A 17312-nucleotide genomic window follows, 5' to 3' on the forward strand; every position below is an offset into this window, starting at 1 on the left:
AACCCTACAATTAAAACAACGAGAGAAAGAAGAACAAAGAAAACCCAAAGTCAGTAGAAGGAAAGAAATCATAAAGATCAGAGCAGAAATAAATGAACTAGAAACGAAGAAAACAATAGCAAAGATCAATAGAACTAAAAGCTGGTTCTTTGAGAAGATAAACATGGTTGATAAACCCTTAGTTAGACTCATCAAGAAAAAAGGGAGAGGATGCAAATCAATAAAATTAGAAATGTAAAAAGAGAAAACACACCTGACACTGCAGAAATACAAAGGATTATATAAGAGACTACTACAAATTACTATATGCCAAAAAAATGGACAACCATGAAGAAATGGACAAATTCTTGGAAAGGTACAATTTTCCAAGACGGAACAAGGAAGAACTAGAAAATATAAACAGATCTATCAGAAGTAATGAAATTGAAACTGTAATTTAAAATCTTCCAACAAACAAAAGTCCAGGACCAGAGGGCTTCACAGGCAAATTGTGTCAAACATTTAGAGAAGACCTAACCCCTATCCTTCTCAAACTCTTCCAAAAAATTGCAGAGGGAGAAACAATCCCAAATTCATTCTATGAAGTCATCATCACCCTTATACAAAACCTGAAAAAGATATCACAGAAAATGAAAATTATAGACCAATATCACTGGTGAACATAGATGCAAAAATCCTCAACAAAATACTAGCAAACAGAATCCAACAACACACTAAAAAGATGATACACCATGATCAAGTGGGATTTATCTCAGGGATGCAAGGATTCTTCAATATATGAAAGTTAATCAAAGTGATACACCACATTAACAAATTAAAGAATAAAAACCATATGATCATCTCAATAGATGCAGAAAAAGCTTTTGACAAAATTCAACACCGATTTATGATAAAAACTCTCCAGAAAATGGGCATAGAGGGAACCTACCTCAACATAACAAAGGCCATATATGACAAACCTACAGCAAGCATCATACTCAATGGTGGAAATTCTGAAAGCATTTCCACTAAGATCAAGAACAAGACAAGGATGTCCACTCTCACCACACTTATTCAACATAGTTCTGGAAGTCCTAGCCATGGTAATTAGAGAAGAAAAAGAAATCAAAGGAATAAAAATTGGAAAAGAAGAAGTAAAAGTGTCACTGTTTGCTGATGTCATGATACTATACATAGAAAATCCTAAAGATGCCAGCGGAAAACTACTAGAAATAATCAATTAACTTGGTAAGGTTGCAGGATACAAAATTAATGCACAGAAATCTCTGGCATTCCCACACATCAACAATGACAAATCATAAAGAAAAATTAAGGAAACACTCCCATTTACCACTGCAAAAAAAAGAACAAAACACCTAGGAATAAACCTGCCATAGGAGGCAAAAGACTTGTACTCAGAAAACTATAAAACACTGATGAAAGAAATCAAAGATGACATAAACAGATGGAGAAATATACCATGTTCTTGTATTGGGAGAATCAATATTGTGAAAATGACTGTACTACCCAAAGCAATGACTGTACTACGCAAGATTTAAATGTAAGACCAGACACTATAAAACTCTTAGAGGAAAACATAGGAAAAACACTCTTTGACATAAACCACTGCAAGATCGTTCTTGATCCACCTCCTAGAGTAATGGAAAAAAAACCTAAAATTAAAAAATGGGACTTAATTAAACTTAAAAGCTTTTGCACAACAAAGGAAACCATAAACAAGACAAAAAGACAACTCTCAGAATGGGAGAATATATTTGCAAATGAAGAAAACAGACAAAGGATTAATCTCTAAAATATGCAAACAGGTCATGGAGCTCATTATAAAAAACACCAAACAATCCAGTTAAAAAGTGGGTGGAAGACCTAAATAGCCATTTCACCTAGGAAGACATACATATGGCTAAGAGGCACATGAAAAGATTCTCAACACCACTAATTATTAGAAAAATACAAATCAAACCTTCAATGAGGTATTATCTCACTCCAGTCAGAATGGCCATTATCAAAAAATCTAGAAACAAATGCTGGAAAGGGTGTGGTGAAAAGGTAACCCTCCTGCACTGTTGGTGGGGATGTAAATTGATACAGCCACTATGGAGAACAGTGTGGAGGTTCCTTTCAAAGCTAAAAATAGAACTACCATACTACCCAGCAATCCCACTACTGGGCATATACCCTGAGAAAACCATAATTCAAAAAGAGTCATGTACCACAATGTTCATTGCCACTCTATTTACAATAGCCAGGACATAGAAGCAACCTAAGTGTCCATTGATAGATGCATGGATAAAGAAGATGTGGTATATATACACAATGGAATATTACTCAGCCATAAAAAAGAATGAAATAATGCCATTAACAGCAACATGGATGGACCTACAGATTATCATACTAAGTGAAGTAAGCAAGACAGAGAAAGACAAATATTACATGATATCGCTTATAGGTGGAATCTAAAATATGACACAAATGAACTTACTTATGAAATAGAAACAGGCATAGAAAACAGACTTGTGGTTGCCAAGGGGGAGGATGGGTGGGGGGGATGGATTTGGAGTTCGGGACTAGCAGATGTAAACTATTATATAGAGAATGGATAAGCAACAAGGTCTTACATAGAGCCCAGGGAACTATATTCAATATCCTGTGATAAACCATAGTGGAAAAGAATATGAAAAAAAAAGAATACATCTCTTTATAACATCTTATGACTTACCATCTGAGATAGATATATACACACATTTATACATACATATATATATTTTACTCCCCTGATACTACTTATTATATTTATCTAAAAGAAAGATGAGGAGTCTTAAGTATCATTTGGACATCATTTTGATGTGATTCATTCATTGTCTCTCTTTTGCTTGATTTAAATTTGTTAATTTTAGAAACCAATTTTTGAGCTTCCCAAATCTCCAGGATAACATAATAGAGAGTCACTGAAGCCAGAAATCTTGACATGATCCTTCATTCTTACGTCCCGTTCAAATCAGCAGGCAATGATGATTCTTCTATAACTAATTGCCTTGCCTTCTCCCCATCCCAATTACCATTGTTTTAGTTCAGGCCTTTATGATTTCTTCTTTACTATTTCTATAGGCTTTGAATGGGTCCTCTTGTCACCAGTCTTTTACCCTCATTCTCCTCCCCCCATCCTCACCCCAGACATGCACACAAGTACACACGCTCCAGTCTCCTCCCTGAAATCAGAGCAAACTTTCTAAAATACAAATTGATGTGACCGTCTCACCCAAAGCAGTGTTTCCCAGCTTTTTAAGCTTATAATCCAAAAACACAAACATGGAAGGCCCTACTTAACATGTCACAAGATTTTTTTAATACATAAATTATAAGGACTAGAAAGAAATCCAAACGTTTTCTACAGCCTCATCCCTCGTAATGTTATATAAGAGCTGTGCTTCCTGTTCCCTTTTAGGCTCAACAGTCTGTGGACCAGATAGCATGATGCCTGGCACATTGTGCTTAAGAACTATTAAATGCATCCAAGAAAAAATGTGATAAAACTTAGAAAGTGTACTGTGTTTTGTCTTGGAGCATACGCAACGCATAAACAGAATAGCTCTTGGTGCAGAATTATCCCATGTACCCTGAAGAGCTGATAAAGAAACAGTCTTAAAACCATCTGGATGGACAAAGTAAAAAAAGGCATAGTAGAGGGTATAAGAAAGATCATTTTTTAAAAAACAATGGCTGGAGATGATGAGCTTGAATCTAAGAAAGAAAGAAGGACAGAAAATAAAGGAAACTAACGTGTATCCAGTCTTGTGCCAATCACTGGGTTAAATATTTAACATGAATTGTCTCTTTTTGTTCTTACGACAAGCCTGGATATAGTTATGATCCCCATTATACACAGAGAAGACTGAGATTAAAAAACTTCCCAAAGGACATATAATTAGTAAGCTGTAGAGTCAGGATCTGAATTCAGACTGGGCTGGGCTCCAATGTCTGCCTCTTTCCAAATATACTGCAGTCTCCAATTGGTCCAGAAAACACACACACACACACACACACACACACACACAGAGCCAGATTACGATCTTAAGTACCACTGCTGCTGTCCCTGAGCTGACATTATTTTCTCACCTACAAAGACCAATAAGAATCAATATTTGTTTGAATTATCAATACATGTTTTTCCCATCCACTCATAAGTGGTTGGCATTGACCCTCATGGGGTTGTGCTATCAGCCAGCTGGCCAGTCTCCAACTCAAGCCTACCTTTTCAATCAGGCATTTTTCCTAAATTCTCATGAGTAGGTTGATGACACTCAGAGACTGTAGTATTTCCTTTAGGAGCTCTATGCCTAGACCCACTAGAGATGAAGAGGGTCTTATAAATGTGTATGGATTGATCGAGCTGCACGTGAAGATTGTAGTTTCCTGAATAACCAGGACTTTCAGTGTAATTTACAACCATTCAATACAGGCTATTAGCTATTGGAAGTTTAGCTCCAGTGTATTCAAAAGAGAATAGATATCTACTTGAGAGACACAGCTCAAGGAAAGAAATGCTCAACTCTGATGAGCACTGAATCGACAGAAGCACTGTCTTTACAATTCTCCAATTGTGGCCTTTCCTTCATTTTAATATCCTATGCATAATCATTTGAACCATGCACTAAGTAAAAATACATTCTTTCTTCTTGCAATTTTTTTAAAGTTTTTATCTTATTTTCCCCATTTTTCCAATCTTATCATTGTAAGCTTAGCATGTATCATGCATCCCATTTGTTCATGTATTTAGCTTTGCTTAAAACTCCAGTAAATTCTGAAACTGATTTGGCTCTACTTTATAATGGTGTGTGTGTGTGTGTGTGTGTGTGTGTATGTGTAGGCATGTTTGTCTGTGTATTGCATGGAATATTGATGGGTGGATATGGGGAGAAGTGTACAGGAGTGTATAGAAACAAAGTTGGATTTAGGAAATTTTTAAATAGATAAAATTTCATTGTTTCAAAGATTTGCTTTTTCCTTATCAGTCTCTTCTAAAACCATCCCTAGTAATCCAGCCACCAATCTCAGCTTCTCATATTCCAGAAATTTCTAAGCCTTTTCATCTATGATTTTTACCTTTTCTACACATCCAAGATTTCATGTCTTCTAGCTAATTCATTTAAGCTAAGAAGGACCATCCATAATCCTAAAGAACTGATAGCTTTAGCGTATTTGAATTTCACAATCTTGAATGATTCTTTTGGAGGGCATGGTCCCCTGACCAAAGCGTATCCCAACAACAAGCCCTGTACTCCTGATGTCCGCTTGTTGGATGTTACTTTCTGACTCTTTGATCATCCTGTGACCCCCTCATCAGTGACACCCTGCCTTATGCTCAGTTTGGACCTGTTTTATGTTAATAACTCCCTCTTTGTTCTTTCAGTTTCATGATGCTACTTCTGGAAGCCAAATTGAGGCTGACATGCCTAATAAGTCATGGGGAAGAAAATATATTGAAAACAGTGTTTTAGAAAGAATGCTTCAATGATAGTAGAGCCCAGTGTTAACTCAGCAGACTTATAAAATCATAACATGATATTTAAAAGCATGAACTAGGATCAAGTAGTGGGCAAGGGAGGGAAAAAAATAGAGTATAAATCTAAGAGATCTTTGCAAGCAACAACAACAAAAAATGGTAACACTTGTAACTTTCACCGTTTCCCTCAACAAGGATTTATTGGACATATACATAGTCCCAGATGTTAAGTACTGTAGTTAAAAAAAATTCCTGCTCAACATGATGCTTTATATTCCACACATGATTAGTATATCATATGCCTCCCATCTGAGGGGCTTAAGAAACATTTTTAAAAAAATCAGATTAAGTAATTGATAAATTAGATTTAAGGATAGAAGAGAAATACAGAACAAAGCAATCAATTGTGAGCATGATATCCCTAAACTGAGAATCCAAAAAAAAAAAAAAAAAAATCCATCAGTGGCAGTAAGTGTAATCTGAGAGGAAAGAAATTTGGGGAAGTATACTTTGAAGCCATTGTCTTTGGGCTAATTATGGGAACTCCGTGTACAGATGTTCTTGAAAATCCAAGAAGGAAAGAGCTAAACTCACACAAGATAATCACATGGGAGACTGGCCTTTGCCAGACTATGAGGCTTTCCTGACACCATTTTAGGGATGGGAAGCAGATTTTCAGACGGAAGATGTGCACAAAGTCACACAGACCTTGGTTCAAAGACCAGTTTGAACATAGACTAGAGTGTGAAATGAACAGAGAAACTTGTAGGCTGCTCACCCATCCAGTATGAGTGATATCTCCTGCTGGCTGCATGGCAGGGACAGCTGACCACCTAGAAGGGGAGCTGCCCCAGGGGCAGGAAAGAATTATAGCTGCCTCTGCTGCTTTGTTATTGTTCTCAGTGGGTTTGATTATGGTCAAGTCCCAGCAAGTCACTTACAAGTGAAGATCAGTACCTCCAAACAAGTCTCTCCTAAAATCTTGAATAGAATGATTTTAAAAGCCTAGAAAGAACCCCAGAGCACCCTTGTTAATCCCTAGACAGGACCACCTCCCCTTTGGGATGCCCTGACTCCTCCATCACCAGTCACAGCTGTGGAGCAGTGAAGGGTGTGTCCGTCTCCACTACGTTTGCGGAATTGGTTACAAATGCTTTTACTACCTCAAAAGCCTGACAGAAACTCTGATACCTAGAATGCGCCCAGTTAAAGTTTGTTGATCAAACAAATGAACGATCACCTGCGCCGTTCGCAGAGGAGGGAGCTGAAGCACAGGAAGGTAAAATTGAGAGCACATTCACAGTGAAGGAAGAAGAGGACCCAGGGTTCCTGTATCCCAAGCCAAAGGTCTCCTGCATATAATCGTTCATACACGTAAGGAGCTTTTAAAAAATACATGAATTATCTTTCAACCCAGAGTAAATGCTTGGCTCCTTGAGCTCAGGGTCTATGTCTTTGGCTTGAATTCTGTCTTCCCACAGCAAAGAGCACGACCATGTGTATCCAGCAGATACTCAAAAGGCAAGTAGCACTGCATTATGGTGGAGATGGATGTCAGGATAGAGAAGATTTGACCTTCTTTTCATGACTCATTTTAGAGAGTCATGTTTCTTGGTCTGTGCATCATGGAGTAATTTATCTTTTAGGATTTCATGGTGGAAAATAGGGACGGGGTCAGAGTCAAGAGTAGTATTAGAGTATTTATTTTTGTTGTTTGCTAAGTGAAATTATAGGTAACAAGGGGAAAAATAAATGAAGCTAAAAGCGTGAGTTGCCACTTCTAAGCCTCATTGTAGGCACTACACGAAACACATGCTTTATGTCTTTTAAACAAAGTGGGCCATTAAGTGTGCAATGCTAAGAGGAATTTTATCTCACCTATAAATACAAATGAATCCCTTAAGCTCCAAATCCCCATATACAGACAATTTACTCTGGTAATCAAGGCGATGCTCACAATTTAACTTCAGTTACCATCTGTAACTCCATTGGCATTCTAATAATAATGAATAAAAATATGCACTGACAACCAAAAATGTTACTTAAAGTGGAATCATCTTAAAGAGTCAATTATTATTTCTAAGAAGCTGTGTAAATATCATATTTACTCAGAATTGTCTTTTGTGCCTTTACCTTTTAATTAAGGTGAAAGAAGGCCTTTAGTATTTAACTGTACATGTATATTAAGGGAAAAATTATCCCCCACTTCTTCAGATTGAAAATATCAAAGAAAATGCTGGCCTTGAATATGCATACAAATATTAATCAGAAAACAAATACATTTCTTTTTTTATCTTTCATCCTGCCTTTGTGGTTTTTTTTTTCTTTACCCCTTTTTTGGTGGGTAAGAGAGAGTGTCAAATGAAGAAATAAAGAAGGGCAAAGAAAAGTAAGAAATTCAAATTCTTTTGAAAATTATAGACTATTCTTCAACATTTTTCTGTTATCCAGGAAATAAAGCCATGCCCTTCCTTTTGCAGAAAATAAGTCATTTGTTAAAACAAATGTTATGAAGAATGATATAACTAATGATTACCAGATTTATGCACAGGTGGCAGGTGATTCTGACCTAGTGGTCACCATCTGGGATTGAGGAAACCTGAGTTTCCATCCAGGCCAGTCTATTAATTAACTAACTCATCCTGAGCAGGCTTGTCATCTCCTTCAACCCTGAGGTCCTCATTTGTAAAGTGAAGGGAGGGCTTGAATGCCACAATTTCAGAGGTTCCTTCTGGTTTTGACATCATCTTAGTCTATGAATGTGGGGCTAAGTCATTTGCAAATAGGACTGGGTTATTCAACACCCACTGATGGGTCTGGATTTTTATCTTCCTGGGCAAGGGGTGGGTTTGGAGGTGGCCTTCAGGGTGTAAAGGAAAACAAGGTGGCAGTTATTTGTCAAAGAAGATTGGACAGTAATATTGTGAGAAAAGGTTTGCATTTTTAAATAGGCTTTTAATTTCCCCTGATTTCTGCAACACATCTTTGAGAGGAAAAGCCTATGCATCAGCTTTTTAAGGAAATATTTTGAAAATATTCTACTATGCCATTGCATCTGTGAAGTGTGGTTCATTTCTGGAAAAATCATCATGGTTTCTCCAGGTTCTGTGTTCCACCGGAAGCCTGACTTCTAGTCCCGCCTTATGTTTTTCCTAAACTTCAAACTTCTCTCTCCCTCCCAGAATTTCTTCACCCTTTCCTCTTTCCTTATGTAAATACGAATAAACATCCACCACACTTCTGGAAGAACTGACTGATGGATTTAGCTTGCAAACACACTGTCAGAAGGCTGAGATGTGAGTGGTTCCTAAAATTTAACAACAACATGGGTCTGCTTATTTAAAGCCTGCAGGGATGGTGGAGCAGATGGTACTTTGTGTCTTTGCTTCCTAGCCATGTGTTTGGTGCAATGTCGGCCCCGTTTCAGGAAGGCTGCCAATCCACAGAGGGGATGCAATGCCACCCTCACTCTCCTGTGTGTCTTCACCCCTTCCCCTCTCCCATACTTCCTATCCTCCTTCTCATCAGGTTGACCACAAACCTTTAGTGCAAAAGAGCTTTTGGTGATATCAATTCTTGTGCACGATTTGTAACATACACACGAGATCCCAGGAATAAAATTGTTGAAAATGGTTGCTCTGGATTGCAAGCAGATATTACAGACAATGCACATACTACTTCCTGGGTTTATTCTGTGCTTTATCCTTTAAAGGGGGACTTTTTCCATCTCTTCTCATTCCATCTTTGAAATGATTCTATGGCTAGATGTGGCAGAGATGATTCTCTCGATTTTGGACAATGGAGACAATGGAGATACAGCTTAGTGCATTGGGATGTGTTACCTGGAGTCACCAAGGCAAGAGAAGAAACCAGTCTAGAACAAGGATCTCTCAGTCTTAGTCATCCTGACACCATCCACTATCCCCGGCCTTCCCAAATCAGGAATTTTTAAAAAATTAATTACAGCTCACCCTTGAACAACGTGGGCTGAGGGACACCTACCCCCAACATAGTGAAAAATCCGAGGTTCCTCATCCTGTTTTCAACCAACCACGGATCCTATACCACTGTACAACATATTCATTGAAAAAAATCTGGTATAAGTGAACCTTCACAGTTCAAACCCGTGTTAAGTGTCAACTGTACTGTCCTCATTTATGCTAGATTGTTTCTCCTCTGCTTTAAGAATAGGACAGGTTTAAAAGTAATACACATTTTGCATTGAGAATGCTTATATGGACAAATTCTTAATTCCCAACCACTATGGATAATTTGATTACCAATTTGAGTCCTGGTCTACTCTCAGTTTAGGTGACTTGTCAGGTTTGTTCATCTGACGTAGAGAAGAGAGAGTGATCTCTACCTATTGGCCAGGGAGGAGGGGGTGGTCTTTCTTTCTGATTGGAAACTTTCCCATTCTTATCACTTTTAGGGATAGGGAAGCAAAAGCTCAGACATGTTCTCTAAAGGCCACTGCAATGTCCAGGGTCCATGGGAAAAGGAGCTCTGAAGAATCCTCTCTGGACCTTTCCATTAGCACAGATTGTTTCCAATGGCTTTACCAATTTCCAAAATGGAAACACTGACCCCATAAATGGAGATACAAAGAAGGAACATTTCACAAGAGGAACTGGGCAGTGGGGAAATAGCAGCTGACATCAGGAGGCCAGTGTGGTTGGAAGCTTACTTCTCCCTGAGGCCAGTGCCTGGTGGAAAAGGGGACTGCATAAGACTGGAGGAGACGGGAAAGAGCACTTACCTGGACGTCTGACCAGTTAGGTACTCATGTAACTGGCTTGGATGTAATGTTGGTAAAAATTCTCCTCAACTATCCCATCCATTTATTGACTTATTTATATCTTCATATTTTTCAATGGTCTCTGAGCTCTTTGAAGTCTGACACTCAATTTTACTCAAATGTATCCCAATGTCTATTCAAGGTCAAGCATAAAGTAGGACCTTATAAATATTTATTGGACTAAATTAAATTGAAATGATTAGGTTACTTCAATTTCTACCTGGGGGAAAAAAAATAGGGTTAGGAGCACAATACTCAGAAATGTCATCAGCAACCAAATAAAAAAAAAAAACAGTAGCAGTACCAATAAGGTCCTACTGTATAGCACAGAAACTTATATTCAATATACTATGATAAGCCATAATGGAAAAGAATATGAAAAAGAATGTATATATATATATATATATATATATATATATATAAAACCGAATCACTTTGCTATACAGCAGGAATTAACACAACACTGTAAAATCAATATACTTCAAGAAAAATTATTGAAAAAAATGATAGCAGAGTTTTATACATGTTATATGTTTAAGAAATACATAAATACTATAATAATTATGATACTTGACTTTTAAAAGATCTTCAGTTTGCTTGTGGAAGTGGGTGTTAGGAGGGTTGTGAGTTATTGGGTAGGGGTGGAGGGATATTATCTGAAATTGGATGGTAGCTGTAACTACAGATGTGGGTAGCTGATGCTCATAACATGGCTGGGAAGAGAAATACTTTGTGGTGCTTGGTGTGTGTGGTTTGTGGTGTGTGTGTGTGTGTGTGTGTGTGTGGTGTATTCTTCTGAGGCTCAGTCCAGTTGGGTTCAAGCTTTGATATTTACCTGTTTCCTGATGATGAAACTAGCATAAGCAAATGGAAGATTTCCATTATGTTCGTATTGTTTCCTAATATATAAATAGAGTAACAAATTCATGTTCCCAAACAATTGTGTTGGAAGGGTGCATGCAACCCCTCTCACTTGCATCTTAGGCCTGGGGTAAAGTGGCCCTGAGTTCTGTTTTCTATTCTCAGAATGACCATAACTACCGAGGTGCCCTTGCTCTGATTTTTTTCCCTTGCTCTGATTTTTGTGTTATTCCTCCTCAGTGAGGATCTGGCTCTATTTTGTGTTTGTTAAATGCCTCAAAATATTTTTCAAACATTTTTGATTGGGAAAAACTCAAAATATATTTTGCCAGTTGATTTTTTTAACACATTGAACAAATAAAAATTCAATGCTTATGTTTCTAATTAATTTTCCTGCGATTAGATGAAATACTGCTCCCTAAGAATTTGCTGTGTAAGCAAGCAACCTCATAATCCTATGTACATTTTCTTTTAAGAATGTCAACTCAGCTCTTCCTGAGAGCATTTGACACCATGAAGTTGACATTCAAACTGAATAACATGTTTCAAATTTGTTTTGAGTGAGGTATGTCTAGATTTCATGAACACATTTTGCAATATTCTTTAAGATCAATTGTATACAAAATGGAAAAATGGTAAGATTGTTGGTATTGATAGGTGGATTGATTGATTACTTCCTTCCTTTACTCACCATTTCATTCTTTAAGTAAACCTTTATTGAAAGCCTATTATATGCCGGATTATTTGCTAAGATCCCACAAAGTGCATGTTACCTATTGGAGGATGCAAACAAATAAATGAATGATTACAAGCTCCAATATGCTCTGTGAAGAGCAGAGACCTGGACATGAGATTGGATGGTCAGGGCAATCAGAGGAGCATATCTACATTGTCAAGACCTCATCTCTGCCCATGGCTCCACACTGTCCCACATCTGGTCAGCATCAAAGAAGTCTTAGGACACATACCTACCACATTTAGGGAAGGCTGGGGGTGATTCTCTACTACTTCATAGAATAGAAATGAATTATTAAAATCAATAACTCATTTTCCAAAGACTTTCACACAACTAGGAGTGAGACATTCTAAGTTATTCTGTCCCTCTAGATAAAACTATTACAAGAGTCTTTAGGGACTGAAGATGAGAGAGTAGTTAAACAATGTTCCCCATTTTGAAACCATCTCCTCTTTTATAGAAGAAACTCACTAACCATAATTTGAGGCTTTGCTCAAGTGGTTGATCAAAGGAATGGCGGGATAGTGGATTTTGGGTTAGACAAAACTGAGCAAGAATTGTGGCCACACCGTTTTCTGGTGTTGTGACCTTACACTAACTACTTAACATCTCTGAACTTGAGTTTCCCCAACTGTGAAAGAAACTTAATCCCTGTCTTTGAGGATTGTTGTGAGGAGTCGATGAAATAGCACATGGAAACAAGTAGTACCAGCCTTGATCAGAGGAGGTATTTAATAAGTGGTAGCGGTTAATGCTTTGAGTTCTCTCTTTATGGAACACTTCTTGCTAATGGAATTTTCTCTCTCTCCCCTTTCATTCTAGACAACTGTGATGACCCATTAGCATCCTTGCTCTCTCCAGTGGCTTTTTCCAGCTCCTCAGACCTCAATGGTACTCACATCCCAGCTCAGCTCAACCGAAGGGTTGGTGAGTAGGTAACAAACTCTAAAGGCAAGTGCTGAATAAGCACACAATGGGTAAATGGAAGAAAGGAAGTATCTCCATGTGCTGGGATCCTGTCCAAGAGCAGTGTTCAGGAGAAGAATGGGTAGAGGGGCATTAAAAGAATGAAACCATGTTTCCCAGCACATAACGGATATTCAAAGAATACTGGTTATACTGGTTACTGTTCCCCTGAACCCACCTTATTCTTCTTTGATGATCATAAAACGCCTTTGTGGGGCTTCCCTGGTGGCACAGTGGTTGAGAGTCTGCCTGCCGATTCAAGGGACACAGGTTCGTGCCCCGGTCCGGGAAGATCCCACATGCCGCGGAGCAGCTGGGCCCGTGAGCCATGGCCGCTGAGCCTGAGCGTCCAGAGCCTGTGCTCCATAACGGGAGAGACCACAACAGCGAGATGCCCGCATACCTCAAAAAAACAACAACAAAAAATGCCTTTGTGAACAAATATTTTTAATTTGCTTTATTTTTATATTTCATGCATCTAACATAAATAGCTACCAAAATATATTATTATAATAGCATGTTATCATAAGCAAGAATGAAATCTACCAAGATTTTTCCTTCAATAAATTTAATTTTTACAATATAATAAATGTTTCTAACATTAAAAATATAAAACACTATTAAGTAAAAGTAAGAAAATACAAAAATTGTGCAATGCTACCAGCTAGAGATAACTGTGGTTAAATGCTGGATGTGTATCTTTACAGCATATGACTGAAGGAAGTGCAGACACCCTTAACTAATGGCTCATGTGAAATGCCTTTAACAAATATGATGCTGGATATCTAGAGAGATATATTTTAAATCATATTTATAATGCATATATATATATATATATAGTTCTATAGTTGAATTTTTTAGTTTTCAAAGACTTTAAATAACTGATGGTATTTGTTTGTTGACATACCTAGTGAACACTCTAAACACTTTTTCAAGTTAAGAAAAAATTGATATGCAGTTTCAGGAGGTACACTGATCTGGGAGAGCTCACATTATTTAATCTTGACTATATTTTCCCATTGATACATGAGGTCAATCACATTAGTAAGTTTCCAATGTTGATCCATCTTTACATTCTGGAGTAAGTCCTAATTCGTTGAGGTGCTATTGATATTGTTTTTGTAAAGTACAGAAGAATTTAATTTGTTTACATTTTAATTTCTGATTTTGAATCTCCATTCAGAGTGAGATTGATTTATATACTTATTGTTTGTTTCATACTACACATCACAAGTATTCTGGTATAATGCAATCAATAACTTAAAACTTAGTAAGTTCCGTGTTTTTGTTGAGAGAGGAATTTAAGAATGGTATTCTAAAGGGAAAAGAACGGTTAATCAAAGACCCAGCAGGGAGGGCTTCCCTGGTGGCGCAGTGGTTGAGAGTCCGCCTGCCAATGCAGGGGACACGGGTTCGTGCCCCGGTCCGGGAAGATCCCACATGCCACAGAGCGTCTGGGCCCATGAGCCATGGCCGCTGAGCCTGCACATCCGGAGCCTGTGCTCCGCAATGGGAGAGGCCACAACAGTGAGAGGCCGGCGTACTGCAAAAAAAAAAAAAAAAAAAAAGACCCAGCAGGGAAATATCAATGACAATTTTGTACTAACACTGCCTTTTCATGAATTCTCTGTGCCAAAAATTTTATAAAGCATTTCACCCATATTATGTTATTTAATCTTCACAAAGATACTGCAAGGTAAGCATTATTACCTTTTTGTCTTCAGATAGGTTTTCTGAGGCTCAGCAAAGTTTATAATGTGCCTTACATCATGAGGTTAAGAAGGGGAAATGCTTGGATTAAAATCTAAGTCATCTAAATCCACAGTTTTGCTCCCAACCACATTAGCAAATAGATTTACTAACGTAGGTTTAAGAAGGTGTATTAGAGAGAAAAGAGGTTTGGAAAGTATTCTGCCCAAGTTCAAATGCTGGCTATGGCGTTTACTTACAAGTTCTATGAGCATCTGTAAGTCACTTACCTGCTGTCAACCTTGTTTTTTTTTTAATCTGTAAAGGGGACCAGCAATGCCTGCCTGGAAGCATCACGTGCAGACTGAGACCAGACTTGCACATTCTAAAGCTCCTTCTCACTGCAGGGTAGAGAGAGACTGGGATAGTGAGTTACATTTGTCATTTCAATAAGAAACACAGGTTGGCAGATTTTAATAGAGACTCTCCCACAGGGCATCTGGAGCCAGAGTTGGTCTCAGTCCCACCCAATCGTGCAGTGGCAGAAGGTCATGACTGCCTCAGTAGCTCCTTGGCATTTTCTGGAGAAGCTGTGAGTCTGATCATAGGCCAGCTCCCCCGTTTATGGACAGATATCGACAGGACACAGATGTCTCTGTTTCGATTTATTATCATTATCCTGCTCATGGGGGCACCCGTGTGCCTGAGCTCAAGGTTAGCATGAACGTAGGCAGAAAGGAAGTTGACCTTCCTCCTTCTCCCAACTAGAGTCCAAATCAGGAAGGCCAGACAGGAGATACAGTTGAGTCGGGATGCATTGGTCTAGAACTCATCATGCAACACAGGTCCATTCACAGGGCCAACCATTGCCCTTAAAGGGAATTAAATAGGAGAGCTTTGTAAGTAGCGATGCTGAGTCCTACCTCCCAGATATTCTGAATTAATTGTCTGGAATGGGACCCAAGAATGAATATTGGTAAATTAAATAAATACAAGCTTTCCCAGTGATTCTAAAATGCAACAAGAGTTGCAAGTTACTAGATTGGATGAATTCGTAAATAACAAATCTTTCCATTAATATCTACTGAGCACCTACTATGTACCAGGCATTGTACTAAAACTCTGGCACATAGCTGGTAAAAATAGGTAGAAATTCTACTCATAAAAAGTATACATGGGGCTTCCCTGGTGGCGCAGTGGTTGAGGGTCCGCCTGCCGATGCAGTGGACGTGGGTTCGCGCCCCGGTCCGGGAGGATTCCACATGCCACGGAGCGGCTGGGCCCGTGAGCCATGGCCACTGAGCCTGCACGTCCGGTGCCTGTGCTCCGCAACGGGAGAGGCCACAGCAGAGAGAGGCCCGCGTACTGCAAAAACAAAACAAAAACAAAAACAAAAACAAAACAGCTAAAAAAAAAAAAGTATACATAGATAACACAAATTACCATATAATGAATAGCTAATATTTGTGATTAGTGATAATATTGATTTTATCATTTTGTCGTATATATACATATATACACAATATAAATGATGTGTGTATTTTTATACACACATATGTATATAGTATAGTAGTGTATATAAAGAGAGTTAATTATATACATATGGTTGGATATATACAGTCAGTAATATATATAGAAAAAGGTAGATATATCCATTGTTTTTATATATATATATATAAAACCAATGTGTGTATGTGTATGTATGTGTGTGTATATACACAATCCATATGTAATAGAATATATACACAATGCATGTATATGGATGTGTGTAGTAGTATATGTATACATATACACATATATATATAATACACATATAGGCTATGAACATACATAGTATAATTATAATAAAACAAAAGCTATTATGTTAATGATATTAAGAAGGGTTTGTCATATGTTTTCTAAAATAAAATTTAGAAAGTTGTAATTTTTAATTTACATAGAAAAATATCAGTATAAAGTAATAATTTGTCTCCATCTAAAAACAGCCTTATGTGCTGTCTGTCCACTGAAATGGCCTAGAAGTACTTAGAGCCCTGTCTAATGAACCCTTTTTTCTACATGTCCTCCTTTAAAACTTCCTTTTTATTGTAAAAAAGGAAAGACAGCAAATATACCCCAAAGAGCAAACTGTTCCACCTGGTTTGAAATCTAGGATAATGTCGGATATACATGGAAATTTCAAAGAACATCTTGGTTTCTATTTGACTTCTCAGTATAGTGTTTTTAACAGCAAGTTCACAGCCAGGTGCTAAACAATTGCTCCTAGCACTGTCATGATCAGGCTTGGCTCCTCCCTGAATGGTTGGATCCTATGGATCCTATGCCTAGTTCACAAACCTTTGTTAGCAGCTTATACCTACCAGCATACAGCTAAAGACCACAACAATATACTTAGCACTCACTATGAGCCATAACTGTTCTAAGCCCTTAAGGCACATCAACTTAATTCTCACAATTACCCTCCATGTAGGCATTATTATTATCATTATCTCGATTTCACAGATAAAAATGCCATGGCACAACGAGGAAAGAAAAGACTATGAGAAAAAAATTTCTAGGTGGATACAAAACTAGTTAATGTCTTAGGGGATAATAAAAATTGGGGGGTAATGTCTACTCTATTGGGCAAACATTTATGGGTTAACATGTAGCTTCATAATATCGAAGGTCTAATGAGCCAATGAATAGCAAAACCAAATGACAGGTACATTCTCCTTGAGAATTAAACGATCATTGAGTAGACTTGTTAAAAATTGCCCCAG

At 37.9% G+C, this 17312-nt stretch overlaps 1 protein-coding gene across 2 annotated transcripts in view; it reads left to right on the forward strand.

Annotated features, from left to right (window-relative positions):
- Positions 1 to 17312, forward strand: part of CNTNAP5 (contactin associated protein family member 5) — a gene marked incomplete at both ends in the record, with an annotated part of 875906 nt that overhangs the window by 203463 nt on the left and 655131 nt on the right. For both annotated transcript variants that reach the window (XM_082658898.1, XM_082658899.1), the window contains one exon: positions 12718 to 12822. In XM_082658898.1, coding sequence (XP_082515024.1) covers positions 12718 to 12822 — 105 coding nt within the window. The remainder of the gene's footprint in view (positions 1 to 12717; positions 12823 to 17312) is intronic.

Source organism: Grampus griseus (assembly GCF_964374135.1).
Source record: "Grampus griseus genome assembly, chromosome: 7".
NCBI lineage: Eukaryota > Metazoa > Chordata > Mammalia > Artiodactyla > Delphinidae > Grampus > Grampus griseus.